We start from the raw sequence: 12,485 nt of genomic DNA, 5'->3' as shown, positions 1-12,485 counted from the left end.
GTCCATGGGAGAGGAGCCCCCTCAGGTTTCAGAGGCACAGCTGGAGGGGGACACCCCCCCCGCTTACGTTCCTGGGAGCTATACTGACCCTGGCATGGAAAGGGAGGGACAACTTGAGCTTTTAGATGCGAGGCATAGGCTCAAGCAGAGGTTGTGGGAGCCGAGAGAGGAAGGCCAGGATCTCTTCTCTATCATCCCAGAGTGCAGGACACGGAATAATGAGCTCAAGTTACAGGAAGCCAGATTCCGGCTGAACATCAGGAAAAACTTCCTGACTGTTAGAGTAATACAACAATGGACCAATTACCTAGGGAGCTAGTGGGCTCTCCCACACTGAAGGCATTCAAGACAGCCACTTGTCAGGGATGTTCTGACTTGGATTCCTGCATTGATAGGGGGTTGGACTTGATGGTCTTGTAGGCCCCTTCCAACCCCTACTATTCTATGACTCTATGAAATAAACATGATACATGTAGTCTGCAGCAGGAATGGAACAAGAAATTGGAATGTCCTATTTTGTCTAATCAATGGACCGCCATTTTGGCATCTGTATTGGATATCTCTATGGATCTTCGGTTACGCCTTATTCAGCAAAAACTTTTGTTTCAGGTCTATTGGATGCCACATCTTTTTAATACAGGTTTGTCTAATTCAGCTAATTGCTGGAGGTGTAATGCAGTCAATGCTTCTATTATTCATATGTTTTGGAAATGCCCAATGGTTGCCACCTTTTGGGAGGAAGCTATTATACGGATAAATTTTGTATGGGAAAGCTCTTTAATATTTACCTATGTAAATGTTCTCTTAAATTACTTACCTGCTTTTTGGAATGTAACATATGGTCAGTGTAAATGGCTCTTTCACACACTTTTGGTTGCTAAAAGACTGATACTACAATACTGGAAGGATAAAAGCTCACCGCCTATAATGCAATGGATTGAAGACTTAACAATGCTAGCAACATTTGAAAGAGCAGTATATAGGCGTAACTTGCAAATGGACTTGTACTTGGATATCTGGTCTGTTTTTACTGAAGTTTGTGTAATCTATTCTTTTTTTTTTCTCCCTAGAATATTGTAATATTTGAAACTGAGGATTTTAGAATATGTTGTCATATTTTTATTTTTTTTGGTTTTGTTATACTTTTTGTTTGCTTTGTTAAAACTTATAATAAAAAAATTAAGAAACATTGATGCTCAGGTTTGCTGTACTGAAGACATCCATTTCATTTATGCAGAAGTCATTACCTTCTAGTGCTCTTGAAGATGTACCAAAGCATCAATAAATGCCACCATAGGACTTAAAAGCATGGTACTGCTGATGCACAATAATGCACTACGGGTGCTACCTTTCATCTCGTCAGACCAACTTTCCCTGGTCTACTCTCTTATTCAAGAAATGCACTTTAACACTGCAGACTTAATAGATTTTTCTGTAACCAAAAGGGGGGATGCTAAAACATTTCAGTACTAATATTTGTGCTTTTTCTTTACCTTCCATTTTACCATCCTTTTATTCCAAGATCAAAGAAAGTATCAGCACGGAGAAGTATACACTCAAGTTCTTTTTTCTTCTCCCTCACCATGTAAGGCATATTATATTTTTATGGTAAGCTAGAATTGTAATATAATCGCCATTCTGTGGGTGTGCCCGTATCTTGTCTTATGAAATAATTTTGTTGGCAAAAGCTTCCAAGGCTTCATTTTACTTTTTTGGAAGATGGTATGAATATCCCTATTTATTTCATTTAGACTGAAGCTTTTAAGTACTAAATGTTAAGGTCTGGTGGCTTGAATGAAAATTTCCCATTAACCTCAGTGACACTCAATTTGGGTGGTGGCATCAGACATTATGGTCCGTGGGTAAAGCAAATGAAGGAGCAATTCACACATCTCCTTTTCATGTTTCTTCTTTCATATCCAAAGATACCTTTCAAATCACCTGAATGTAACAGTGGTGGCCATTGTTACATGAAGGGCTGGCTTTGCAGAGGGAAAAGCCAACTCAAACCAGGAATCTCCCTGACCGAATAAACAAAGGCTGGTGGCTGGATCCCACGTTGAGTGACCTCCATAGATGCATCTCTCAGAGGCACTGAATAGAGAAATGCAAAAGGCAAAAGGGAGGGCAAAGGATGAGTGGAGTGTTTTCTCCATCCACAGATTTCTTCACTTCTATATATTTCAAAGTGATGCAAAAAGGTTCAGCATCAGCATGGCTCTTAAACCTTGGATATGTCCCATGTGACAGCTCAAGGGAACCTTATCTGTGGGTCTCAGAATGTGAACAGTGGGTCTCATTTCGGGGTGACACAAGACTTTAAGAATGAGCGACATCTGGATTTGGAGTGTGGGAGCAGTAGACAGGCCCTGTTGAAAAGCAAGGTTCCCATTAAATAAATGTCAGTATGTTAATAGAGGAGAAATCAGCATACATTTGTAGATAACATCACATTCACATCATATTTATTTTGGTATTTACAGTTATTTTCCACAATAACATCCAGGTAAAATCCTCAACAAGGCCAGTGTTTAGCAAATGCTGCATAACAGCAAGATATTTTCAGCATAAAAGTTACCTGAAAATGACATTTTATCTCCACCTCAGAAAAAATATGCTTCTTATAGAGAGAGAACTGACTATGTTATTTTCAAAGCTACCACCATTTGTCATCACTTGGGCAGAATAACTCTGATTGCCATCAAATCTACAAGGATTAGCTTTCACCATCTCTTGAGCAGCTCAGTTCAGGAGGCACCTGGGAAATTTGCTGGCTAATTTCTCAAAAATGTTTTGGGTTTTAAGTTAAAGTAAGATTTGTATTATGAGTCTGGCCTCTGCATTTGTTGCACTGGATTTTTTGGAGGTTCTTAGCAAACAAAATACAGCAACTTCCAGCACAGAAGACAGATTATGAAATTATTTTTGGAAGGTTAACCTAGGATGCTTTAGCACAATGGTTCTTCAGTGGGTGCAGTTCACCTATTCCACTGTATATGTGGAATGGGTCAGAAATCAGATTTAGCCCTTTTGCTCTAATTTGTGCAAACGAAGATGCTCTGTGCCCACTTTTTGTGTTGATTGTCAAGTCTGGACTTCAGTGAGGGGCACAGAAAATAGAAGAAATGGTTTTATGAGATCAATCATTTGTTTTAATTGATTGGTCCAATAAAGATGGAATTTTACCTCTTCTGTAAGACCAAAATAGCTGTAACAACCTGTATCTCCTTCTCTGAGAGAGAAAATGCTATAAACTGGCCTTCCCCAACCTGGTGCCCTTTATATGATTTGGACTACAACTCCCAGGATTCCTGACCATTGGCTATGCTGGCTGGGCCTGAAGGGAGTTGAAAACATCTAGGGGGCACCAGTTGGCCTCTTTCTCCATTTTCTTTTGATCTACTTGTGCAAAGGCTAAGCAGCTACCATCTATCTAATGCATCACTTGGAGGAAGGTTACCAGCTTCTTTTCAGGTAGGTTCATGTGACTTTAACGCCAGTTCAAGCAGCAGAAATGTATCCAGTGAAAGCTTTTCTCATCCCCAAATCTGCATGGTAGAAAAATCTTCACCCATTGAAGCTTGGAACGCAGTTGTCAAAAGTACAGGAGCCCTACCAGAAACAAAGTTGGCAAACAAAGTTCTCATTTAGATGTGCTAGGAAAGTTGTTTTCTTTTATCTAGGATACTTATTAAGATGATGCTAGAGAAGCTGTGCTTTAGGAGTTTACAATATAAGTGCAAAACTTGATTATTATCTATTTAAAGCTCTGCAAATGAATATGAACTTGAGCACGCTCCGGGAGAGAGCGCAGGACAGGAAGGCCTGGCGTGCTATGGTCCATGGGGTCACGAAGAGTCGGACACGACTGAACGACTGAACAACAACAACAAAGCAGAAAATCATTCACAATTAGTGTAATATCTTTGTTGCTTATTGTAAATATTCCTCTAAAAGCAACTAATTTGGGAGCAGTCCAAGACAGGATAGGACACTGAAATGTAAGCAACCTATAATTTCGCATTTTGGCATAAAAGTGGATGCATGACAAAATGATGAGACGTGAGTGAGGAATGATCACCTTCAAGTAATCGCATTGTGTATCAGAGGCAGAAGCCGCATTTGGCCCGAGACACAAATAATATCCCGAGGGCTGTTGGCAATTTGTATTATCTACTTATCTGTTGGGGAATTAACATGTTGGGAACTGTGGCATGTTTCCTCTCACAAATCTATTCTTCCACATAAATAGCTGGGAGAGTTTTATAAGTTTGTAAAGCGAATGCAAAATGTACAATAGCTATAATGATCATTCATTCATGGTACAACTTAATTTATTTTATTTATGATTTCAATTCTGCCCTTCAATGTAAAATTCCCAGCACAATTTACATAAATTAAAAAAAAACAATTATACAAATACGATAAGAAACAATTCTAAAAACAACAGAGTAAAAGCAACAATAAAAAGAACTAAATGATAATACTCCTGAGAAGGTAAAGGCCTGGGAAAATAGAAAGGTATTTGCCTGGTGCTGAAAAGACATGGAACCAGGTGAGGCAGTTCCATAAATCGAGCCCCTCTACCTAGCTGCCACCTGCCTCACTTCATATGGTGATAGCATCCAAGCAAAGGTCTTCATATGTATGAGCAGGTTCAGGTTGATTTGGGAGTAGGTGTTCCTTCTGGTACCCAGATTCCAAGCCGTTCAAGCAAAGGGGTGGCCCTCCAGATGTTGCTGGACTATAAAACCCCCATCACCTCTGACCACGGGGGCTAGGGCTGTTGGGAGTTGGAGTGCAATAACACAGGTTCCCCACCCCTGGTTCTGGGCTTTCAACAAGACTGTGAGCCAATGGAGCAGTAGCTGCTCCATGCAGCGAGCTGATTGTGTGCAGTGGCAAGCCATTCAAATCAGCGGTTGGCATTAATTTCTCCAGCCAGCTTAGTATTCCTGTGAAGCACACCTCAGTCACAGTAGCAGAAACAGCTCCTGTAAAGGGATGGCCTTAAGTCACGCAATAAATATATGTAGTTGCATAAGAATGCAAGAGCCCATGGAACGTAATGAGCCATCTAGTCCAGCATCCTGTTTCCCCACAGTGGCAAACCAGATGCATCAGAGAAGCTGACAAGCAGGCAACAGCCCTCTTCTGTTGTTGCTCCCAGCAGCTGGCATTCAGTGGCATACAGCTTCTGAACCCGGAGGTTGCATATCCTCATCATGACTACTAGCTGTCAATAGACTTACCCCCATTAATGTCTCTAATCCCCTTTTAAAGCAATCTGAGCTACTGGCCATTATTACCACATCCTGGAGCAGCAAATCCCATAAATTAATTACATTCTGTGGGTTGGATTCAGATTTAAGCTGGATCAACTGTGCTGGCAGAAGTGAACTTCCCCACCACCCTCCTTCCCCTGGCAGCCCCCCTCCAGCCCTCTGAAAATGCTACATAAGGAGTCAAGTAACCCAACTGGATGGGGTCAGCTATGGTGTGAGTGTGGGATTCCCAAACATCAGAAGGAGGGACCTTCTGTGAGTAGAGCCTTTAGTCTCATAGAAGGTACCTTTCTCTTGTGGAAAGCAGATCCTGGGTCCAACCCCATGTGAAGATGTACTTCCTTTTGTCTATCCTGAATCTCCTGCCAATCAGTTTCATTGGAGTCTAGTTCTGGTATTATACAAGAGGGAGAAAAAAATTTCTCTATCCAATTTCTCCACCCCATGTATCCTTTTATAAATCTCTACTGTGTTCCCCCATACTCCCTTTTTTTCCTAAATCAAAAAAGTCCCAAATACTGTAGCCTTTCCTCATAGGAAAGGTGATTCCACCCCTAATCACCCCTAATTTTACCAGATCTTCCAATGTTTAGGGGCACTTTTGTCTGTTGTGATACAGCCCTGGATCTGTCTCAATCTTCAGCAATACAATATCACACATGGTTCAACTTCCAAATTCAACCTGGAGAGAGGGTGGGGAGAGGACAGAATGATCCAGCACTCATTAGAACGTTGCTACACAAAACTATGGCACAAATAGGACAAACACACCACACTATCATTTTGGAATATAGTGGATTTTGTCTTTCCTTATAACAAGGGTGCAGAACCTCTTTCAGCCTGAGGGCCAAATTCCATTTCAGAGAAGCTCTTGGGGGTCACCTTTTCAGTGGTGGGTGGGGCTGAAAGCAAAAGGGGTGTGGCTAACACCCCCCCCCAAAAAAAATACCAGCATATCTTAGCTTAAAGCACTTACTGCCAGTAACTAAGCCTTAAAAGAGACATGTCAACCTCTTAGAGTCGGGAAAAATGCGTAAAACCTGGGAAACCACCAAACATGTGGTGGTTGGGGGAAAGGTGCCTGCCCTTCTGGAGAGCCCAGGAGGGCTGGATTTGGCCCCTGGGACTGAGGTTCTGCACCCCTACTTTATAACATTTTTACATTTTACATTTTTGTTTATATGATTCCAGCTGGACTATGAAAAATCTTGTATTCCATTGATTGCAAGGAAAAGGCACCTAACATTAGACCCAGCTGTTCAATACACAGCTAAATAGAACCTGTACTAACATTGCATTCAACAACTATGAGACAGCCATGTACAAGACAAACATCATGTAGGGCTGGGTAACCAACTCTAGAATTTTTGAAAACTGGCTTATGGCAACAAATTACCAACTTGTCTACTAGCAGTTGAATAGAGATGCTATGACACCAGCTCCATGTTAACCAGGGATAGCCATGAATATTTATTCTTTGTCATACTTTAAACTGATCTTGGTTTTACATAAAAACCTGAGGTAGCAAATCAAGGTCTCACCCATATTATGAAAACCATTTATTGATTGCGCTTTCTAAACCTAACGAACAATCATCCTGAGAAAAAATTATAGCAAGGAGAAGGCTTTACCTTAAAGAGAGGAAGCAATTTCAACTAGAAGGCTCCACCTGCACAAAATCCATAATATGGATTTCACTGTGCTTCCCTTTGGTACATTTTTGTTAATATACTCATTTTAAATCTTGAGGAACATAAATTCTACACATTTTTCTTAGCAAACACAGGTTTGCTAGAGTTCTTAATTCCTATGCTTTTTTCTTTTCAAAAGAAGAATAAGAGAGTAAGTAGGAGATATATGCACATTCTCTCTCACACACACAGGCACACACACACACACAATGGGAATGACTTCAGCCATAAGGCTATGCTCTTCTAGACTTGATCCTCTGCCTGTATTATAAGAACCATAAACACATAATGCAAGAAGAGGTAGCTTTGCTGGAGGAAGGATATTTTTTAGGGAGGAAATACAAATTGAAGAGGAAAAATAGAGATGGGGGTGCATATCCGTCAAAGGAAAAAAATGCGGAGAAGGAAACCTCAAGTATGTCACTTTCCCCCTTTAAAATGACTATATGAACACCGAAATGGAACAGCAGTGGAACACTGAACTTGGAATGAACTAACTAAAACCCCCCATTATGAATAAAATAATTTAAAACCCTTAAAAACCCTCACAAGATTTGCATAGGCTTGGCTGGGAAAACTGTGTGCCTTCTTGTCTCTTCTTCAGTGTGTGATGTGCCATGCACTGTCCGATGGGTACCCATGACAATTGTACACCGTCTCACATGCTGGATTTCAATAGCAATGGTGGTGCTAGTGAGGAGAGAGAATTGCATTTAACTGGCAAAGCCAAATTGCTGCTCAAGGGCTGGATTCCCCCAATGGTGGCACAACTTGAAGGGATATTTGTATTCCCAACAACTGAACAGTTATAAGTACAGAATCATCTAAAAAAAAACATTTGAACAAGCCCTCAGTAAACTTATTATTGCACAGAGAAGATGAATACTGACATGTATATATATACATGTTGGTTCAAAGAGGTGCATACCATAGGGATCTCACTGCTGGGACTACAATTCCAAAATTTATTGTAATTTATCCTATGGTGTGCAATTTTTTTGAACCATCCTGTAGGTAGAGTAGGTGCATGGGTAACAGAAGGAACATCAGCACCAGAAAATTCCATTCCAAAGCTACTCAGCCACCTTGGAAGGACAGAATAACATAAATAATAGAGTAATCTGTCAAAGACATGACATATTACTCTTTGCCCCCGCCCCACAAACAATGCAGAGTGGAGGGTCTGTTAACATTAAAACTCACTTTGCATAGGAAGTGTTAGTGACTATATAAAATACAAGATAACAGAGACTCAAATCCTGTAACAATATAGACGAAGCATAATCATAAGTAGAATCTGACCTAGTACTTTACATGGGCTAAGCCAGTGGTTCTGACTATGAGCTCCACTATGGAGCGGTATGAGGTGGGATGATGCTCCAAAGAGGGACAGGATTTTGTGCAGGTGGAGCCTTCTTTTCTCCCACCAGCCAAGGCTTGGGTGGGATGATCACAACCTAGAGAGAAGACTGGCCCAAAGTCCAAATTGTGAACATGATTGTTCTGTGCTACCGCTTCATCCTAACCTGATTTGGGAAGAATGACTGCTTTGTTCTAATAATGTTTCCATGTACATGGTTTTAAGATGAGGTCAGAGCATTCTTGTTTCTCATTCTCCTAGTTTGGATTAGTACCCCAGTCCATAAATCTTTGCATGCACATGTCAACGTGCAAGAATCATCTGTGCTGGTCAAGGGTTTTGGGATGCTGGTGACAGAAGATAGAGCATGTTTAGTAGGTGAACCAAGTTCAAAAGCCTGGAAACCTCTGTGTTAAGCCAGCAGAATCTTGTCCCTCTCTCCCTTTGGTCTCTCATTGATGGAGAGTGCCTCTCACTTCCCCTGTTCCTGCTCCAAGGGCACTAAGCATGGAAAGCTGCTCAGTGCTAACCTAGTACACCTTGCCTTTCACCAAGATAGACCAGAGAATTCCATGTCCAGTGAGTAAAATGGCTCATTCCAGCAATTCCTCACTTTAAAAAACCCACAAAGTCCAGTCAATGGGTATATGATATGGTTATGAGACAGCCGTAAATGTTCTATGAATAAAATGCTTTTCAGAAGACAAACCAACCCATTCCTTCTGCTGTTCTGCAAGTTTTTCTGCCAAACATTTTATTAAAACAGGGTCTACTTTTGAATCAAATTTATTGGCAAACCAGTGCCCGTAGTTGATAAGCCATCTTAGTTCTGCAGCTCCAAAGATGCACACACTGCGGAGATGTGTACCAGTACAGGGAGGATAGAGATGTTCCTCAAGGTAGTTCCATTTTACTAAACGAGTTTTGCTGTGAAGATCTGTGATATCTTGAGCTTCCCTTGAAATATGCCCAGGGGTTCCAGGTACACGAACAAGGGTTGCCCAGAAATGTTCATCAGGTGAGTAAGTGTCCTTTGACCATTCAAAAAAATCCCAAACAAGGGAGCTTTCAAGGACATACTGTACAAAAGCACGACATAAAACAAAATACGCACTGCCTACAAAAACTTCAATATTATGGGGTGGTGGGTCCTTAGAGATATTTGTTTTCACAGGCATCTTCACGTACTCATAAGGCATTTTCTGAAGTTTGTAGTGATAGATAAACCGTTCCCTTTTACTGCTGCTTGGTTTGACTGTCTCCAGCATATTTCCTCCATTTAATTTCTTAAGTTCAGATACCAGCTCAAAGTTTGACTTCAGAGGAAAGTCTTGGCCACACAAATTGATTACATACTTCCAAGGAATGGAAGACTTAAGCAAATCGGACAAACAATTCAAATCTGCCTGGAGCCTTGAAATATAGGCATATTCCACCACTTCCAATTTGGATGCAATGAAAATATTGGCGAAACATCTGGCTAGATTCTCCAATGCATGCTTGAAATTGCTAGATGACTTTTGGTCATAATGGATACAGTAAACATTTTGACTGTTATATATTGCATGGATGAGCCTCTCAACCATTATGGCATCTTTGTGAACAACCAGAGAGTAAGCTAATGGGAATTTCTCCTCTTCCAGGGAAATGTGCTTTAGATGATATCCTCTAATTATACGGTATACTTGACAGTTACTAGTCATTGCTACAACATCTTCATCATCTAAATCAATAATCTCTTTTCTCTTTATCTCTAAAGACTTTCCAATCTCCACAGGCTCCTGATCATATATGGAAGAACAGTTAATTTCATACTGGGCATCGTTTTTTAAATGGGTGTACTTGTTCTTCACAAATGACGAGGTGCTTAAAAAAGGCTCTACAAAGTAAATATCTTTGTGAAGGAATAGCAGTCGTTCAAGTTTGAGAAGTTTTAGCAGCAATAGCAGCCACACTGTTAAAAACATTATCAAGAGACTCCGTCCTGTTGGATAATTGTAGGAGAACTGGTATCTCTTCATTCTGTGAAAAGAAAGAGATACAGCCAGGGCAATACATAATATATAAAGCAATATATAACATATAAAGGCAATTCTATACTTTTCACATATGACACAAAATCTGACAAGACCGCAGCTTCAGTGATAGCAAAAAAATTGGGTGCTTCTACATTTCCTTATGTTTTTCCTAGTAGCCACCAACAAAATATGATGCATTTATGCAAAACTTTGTTTTCTTGATTGTCAGAGCAGCTCCTTCTTTAGCCTTCTGTTGGGACAAAGTATCGAATGTCATCTTTACTCATAATGACTAATGAAGTGTCCAGGCTGAATCAGAAACCAGGGTCTCCAGGATGTGTGTGTGTGTGGGGGGGCACTCTCTGCCCCAGTGTGGTTTCTCAGAGCATCTCTACACCAGCCTAAAATCCCGCATTTAAAATGGGGCTTTCTGCTTCCATTTTAAATGTAGGTTCATGACAGACACCCTTTACAAGGGCTTCCTTTCCCCCCTCCTTTCCCCCTTTATCTGAGTCTTCCTTATGTTTCATTATACAGCCGCTAGATGGCACTGTGGTCTAGCTCCTCTTCTTGCTAGTTTTCCTCATTTCATGGGGGAACTCAAGCAGAACTCAAGCGCTGTAATTTGATAGCTCATGATCGCTGATCTTTTAAAAAACGGAATAAAGGTCATTTAGTGTGGGAGATGCCCTGGAGGTTGACAATGTCATCTAAAGAACCCAAAAACTTCCGTGAGTAACCAATCTCAATATCAGGACAAAAGCTCAGTGTGAAGAAGCCCTGAGTCTGCTCTGTTCCTTTCAATGGTGACAAGAACAGTGTTGCAGCTGACAGGGAGTCTCCTGAAATCCTGTCAACAGTGACACCGATGCTATTGCAGCACAAGCAAGACAGAAGGCAAGACTGAGAGTGATGTCCAGTAAATGAATGTTATGGTTAAAATTTTACCAGTTTGGGGATACATCTATATAGATAGTATGTAGAATTTTGCTGATTCTTTGGATTCTATGACTAAAACATCAATAGAAATGGGTAAAATAGGCCAGTTCCTCATCCAGGAGAATTATAAATAGTCATTACTATTTTCTTACTGTACTCTCTGTATGAAGATACATACGATACATGAGCACACATGTTATTTGTCGTGGGTTTTTTGCTCAATTTGGTTTAGGACTGCCTTTCTTCATATTAAAACAGAACTGTTTTTTTTTTCCTTTTTTTGTGGTAAGAGATATTTTATCTAAGGAGTTGTTAAAGGACATCACAACTTGATGTTCTGCAGGGATAGGGAAGTGGGAGGACAGGTGAGTACGAACAAACACAAAATTATGCTAATACTTCCCTTTCATAAAGTATTTGGGGACAACTGATGTTCTTAAAACCCACAGCTGTGCATTAATTTGTTATTGTAAACAAAGAAACATGCAACAATCCTGTCCCAAATAAACTGCTTTTAGCAGAAATCTTGTAATAAAACATTGATTACTGGATGAAACATAGGCAGGAACCAGGCCTTGGTGCAATTTCCCTTTGCGTTTAAATGGAACTGTTTGTATAGCCCAGGAGGCCCCCACCATTTTGGGCTGGTGTGCACATTTGGAATTTTGAGAGACTGTTATGGGCAATCTCACAAAATGGCTGACATGGGGAAGGGAGGGGCCATTCATGAAATGGCTATCATGGTGGGTATGGCCATCACAAAATACCCATTTCCAAAAAGGCAAACTCGTGAAGTAACTTACTGAAGAACAAAACCATCCATTTGAACCCACAGTTTTCGGAACAAACTGATGAGGCTCAGAGACAAGTAACTTGGACAAGAATGCCATGTGCTACCCAGAAGCATTCTGGGAAATAAACATGGTGCTGGAGGCTAGTGCCTCGTTTTGCAGCTTGTCAGCCTCCCAGCCAATTTTTTTTAAATTAAAGAAAGTGAAATAAAATAAAAATCAGGCAGGTCAGGGTGCCTGGTAGGTGCCACAGTGGTGCCCATGGACTTCATGTTGGAGATCCCAAGTATAGCCCATAAGGCAGTATCCAATGCTGCCCAAGCACCAGTGGGACTCATCACATGCACATCAGGGATTTAGTGTTTCGGACAGGAAGCAGAAATGTTCATTTCCAGAATGGG

The 12,485-nt window shown here is 40.8% G+C and overlaps 1 protein-coding gene across 4 annotated transcripts in view; it reads right to left on the bottom strand.

Moving 5' to 3' along the window:
• Nucleotides 1-2,449: 2,449 nt before the first annotated feature.
• GCNT4 (glucosaminyl (N-acetyl) transferase 4) overlaps nucleotides 2,450-12,485 on the bottom strand; it is a 59,405-nt gene continuing 49,369 nt past the window's right edge. Inside the window, exons 3-6 of one of the 4 annotated variants that reach the window (XR_014787624.1) lie at nucleotides 8,279-10,358; nucleotides 5,860-5,967; nucleotides 5,573-5,676; nucleotides 2,450-3,612 (exon numbers count right to left, since the gene is read on the bottom strand). Coding sequence is in view for 2 of the 4 variants with exons in the window: in XM_084833463.1 (XP_084689589.1) it covers nucleotides 8,993-10,357 (1,365 nt within the window). In the remaining 2 variants the exon portion in view is untranslated. Of the gene's footprint in view, nucleotides 3,613-4,318; nucleotides 10,455-12,485 lie in introns of those variants that run through there. The other 3 variants (XR_014787625.1, XM_084833463.1, XM_084833464.1) reach the window with 3 other exon arrangements.

The sequence above is a fragment of the Heloderma suspectum genome, chromosome 2 (genome assembly GCF_057233095.1).
Source record: "Heloderma suspectum isolate Gila_16-S chromosome 2, 16-S_ref, whole genome shotgun sequence".
Classification (NCBI taxonomy): domain Eukaryota; kingdom Metazoa; phylum Chordata; class Lepidosauria; order Squamata; family Helodermatidae; genus Heloderma; species Heloderma suspectum.
The sequence above is the reverse complement of the archived record's forward strand: the minus strand, read 5'-3'. Positions and strand labels throughout refer to the sequence as shown.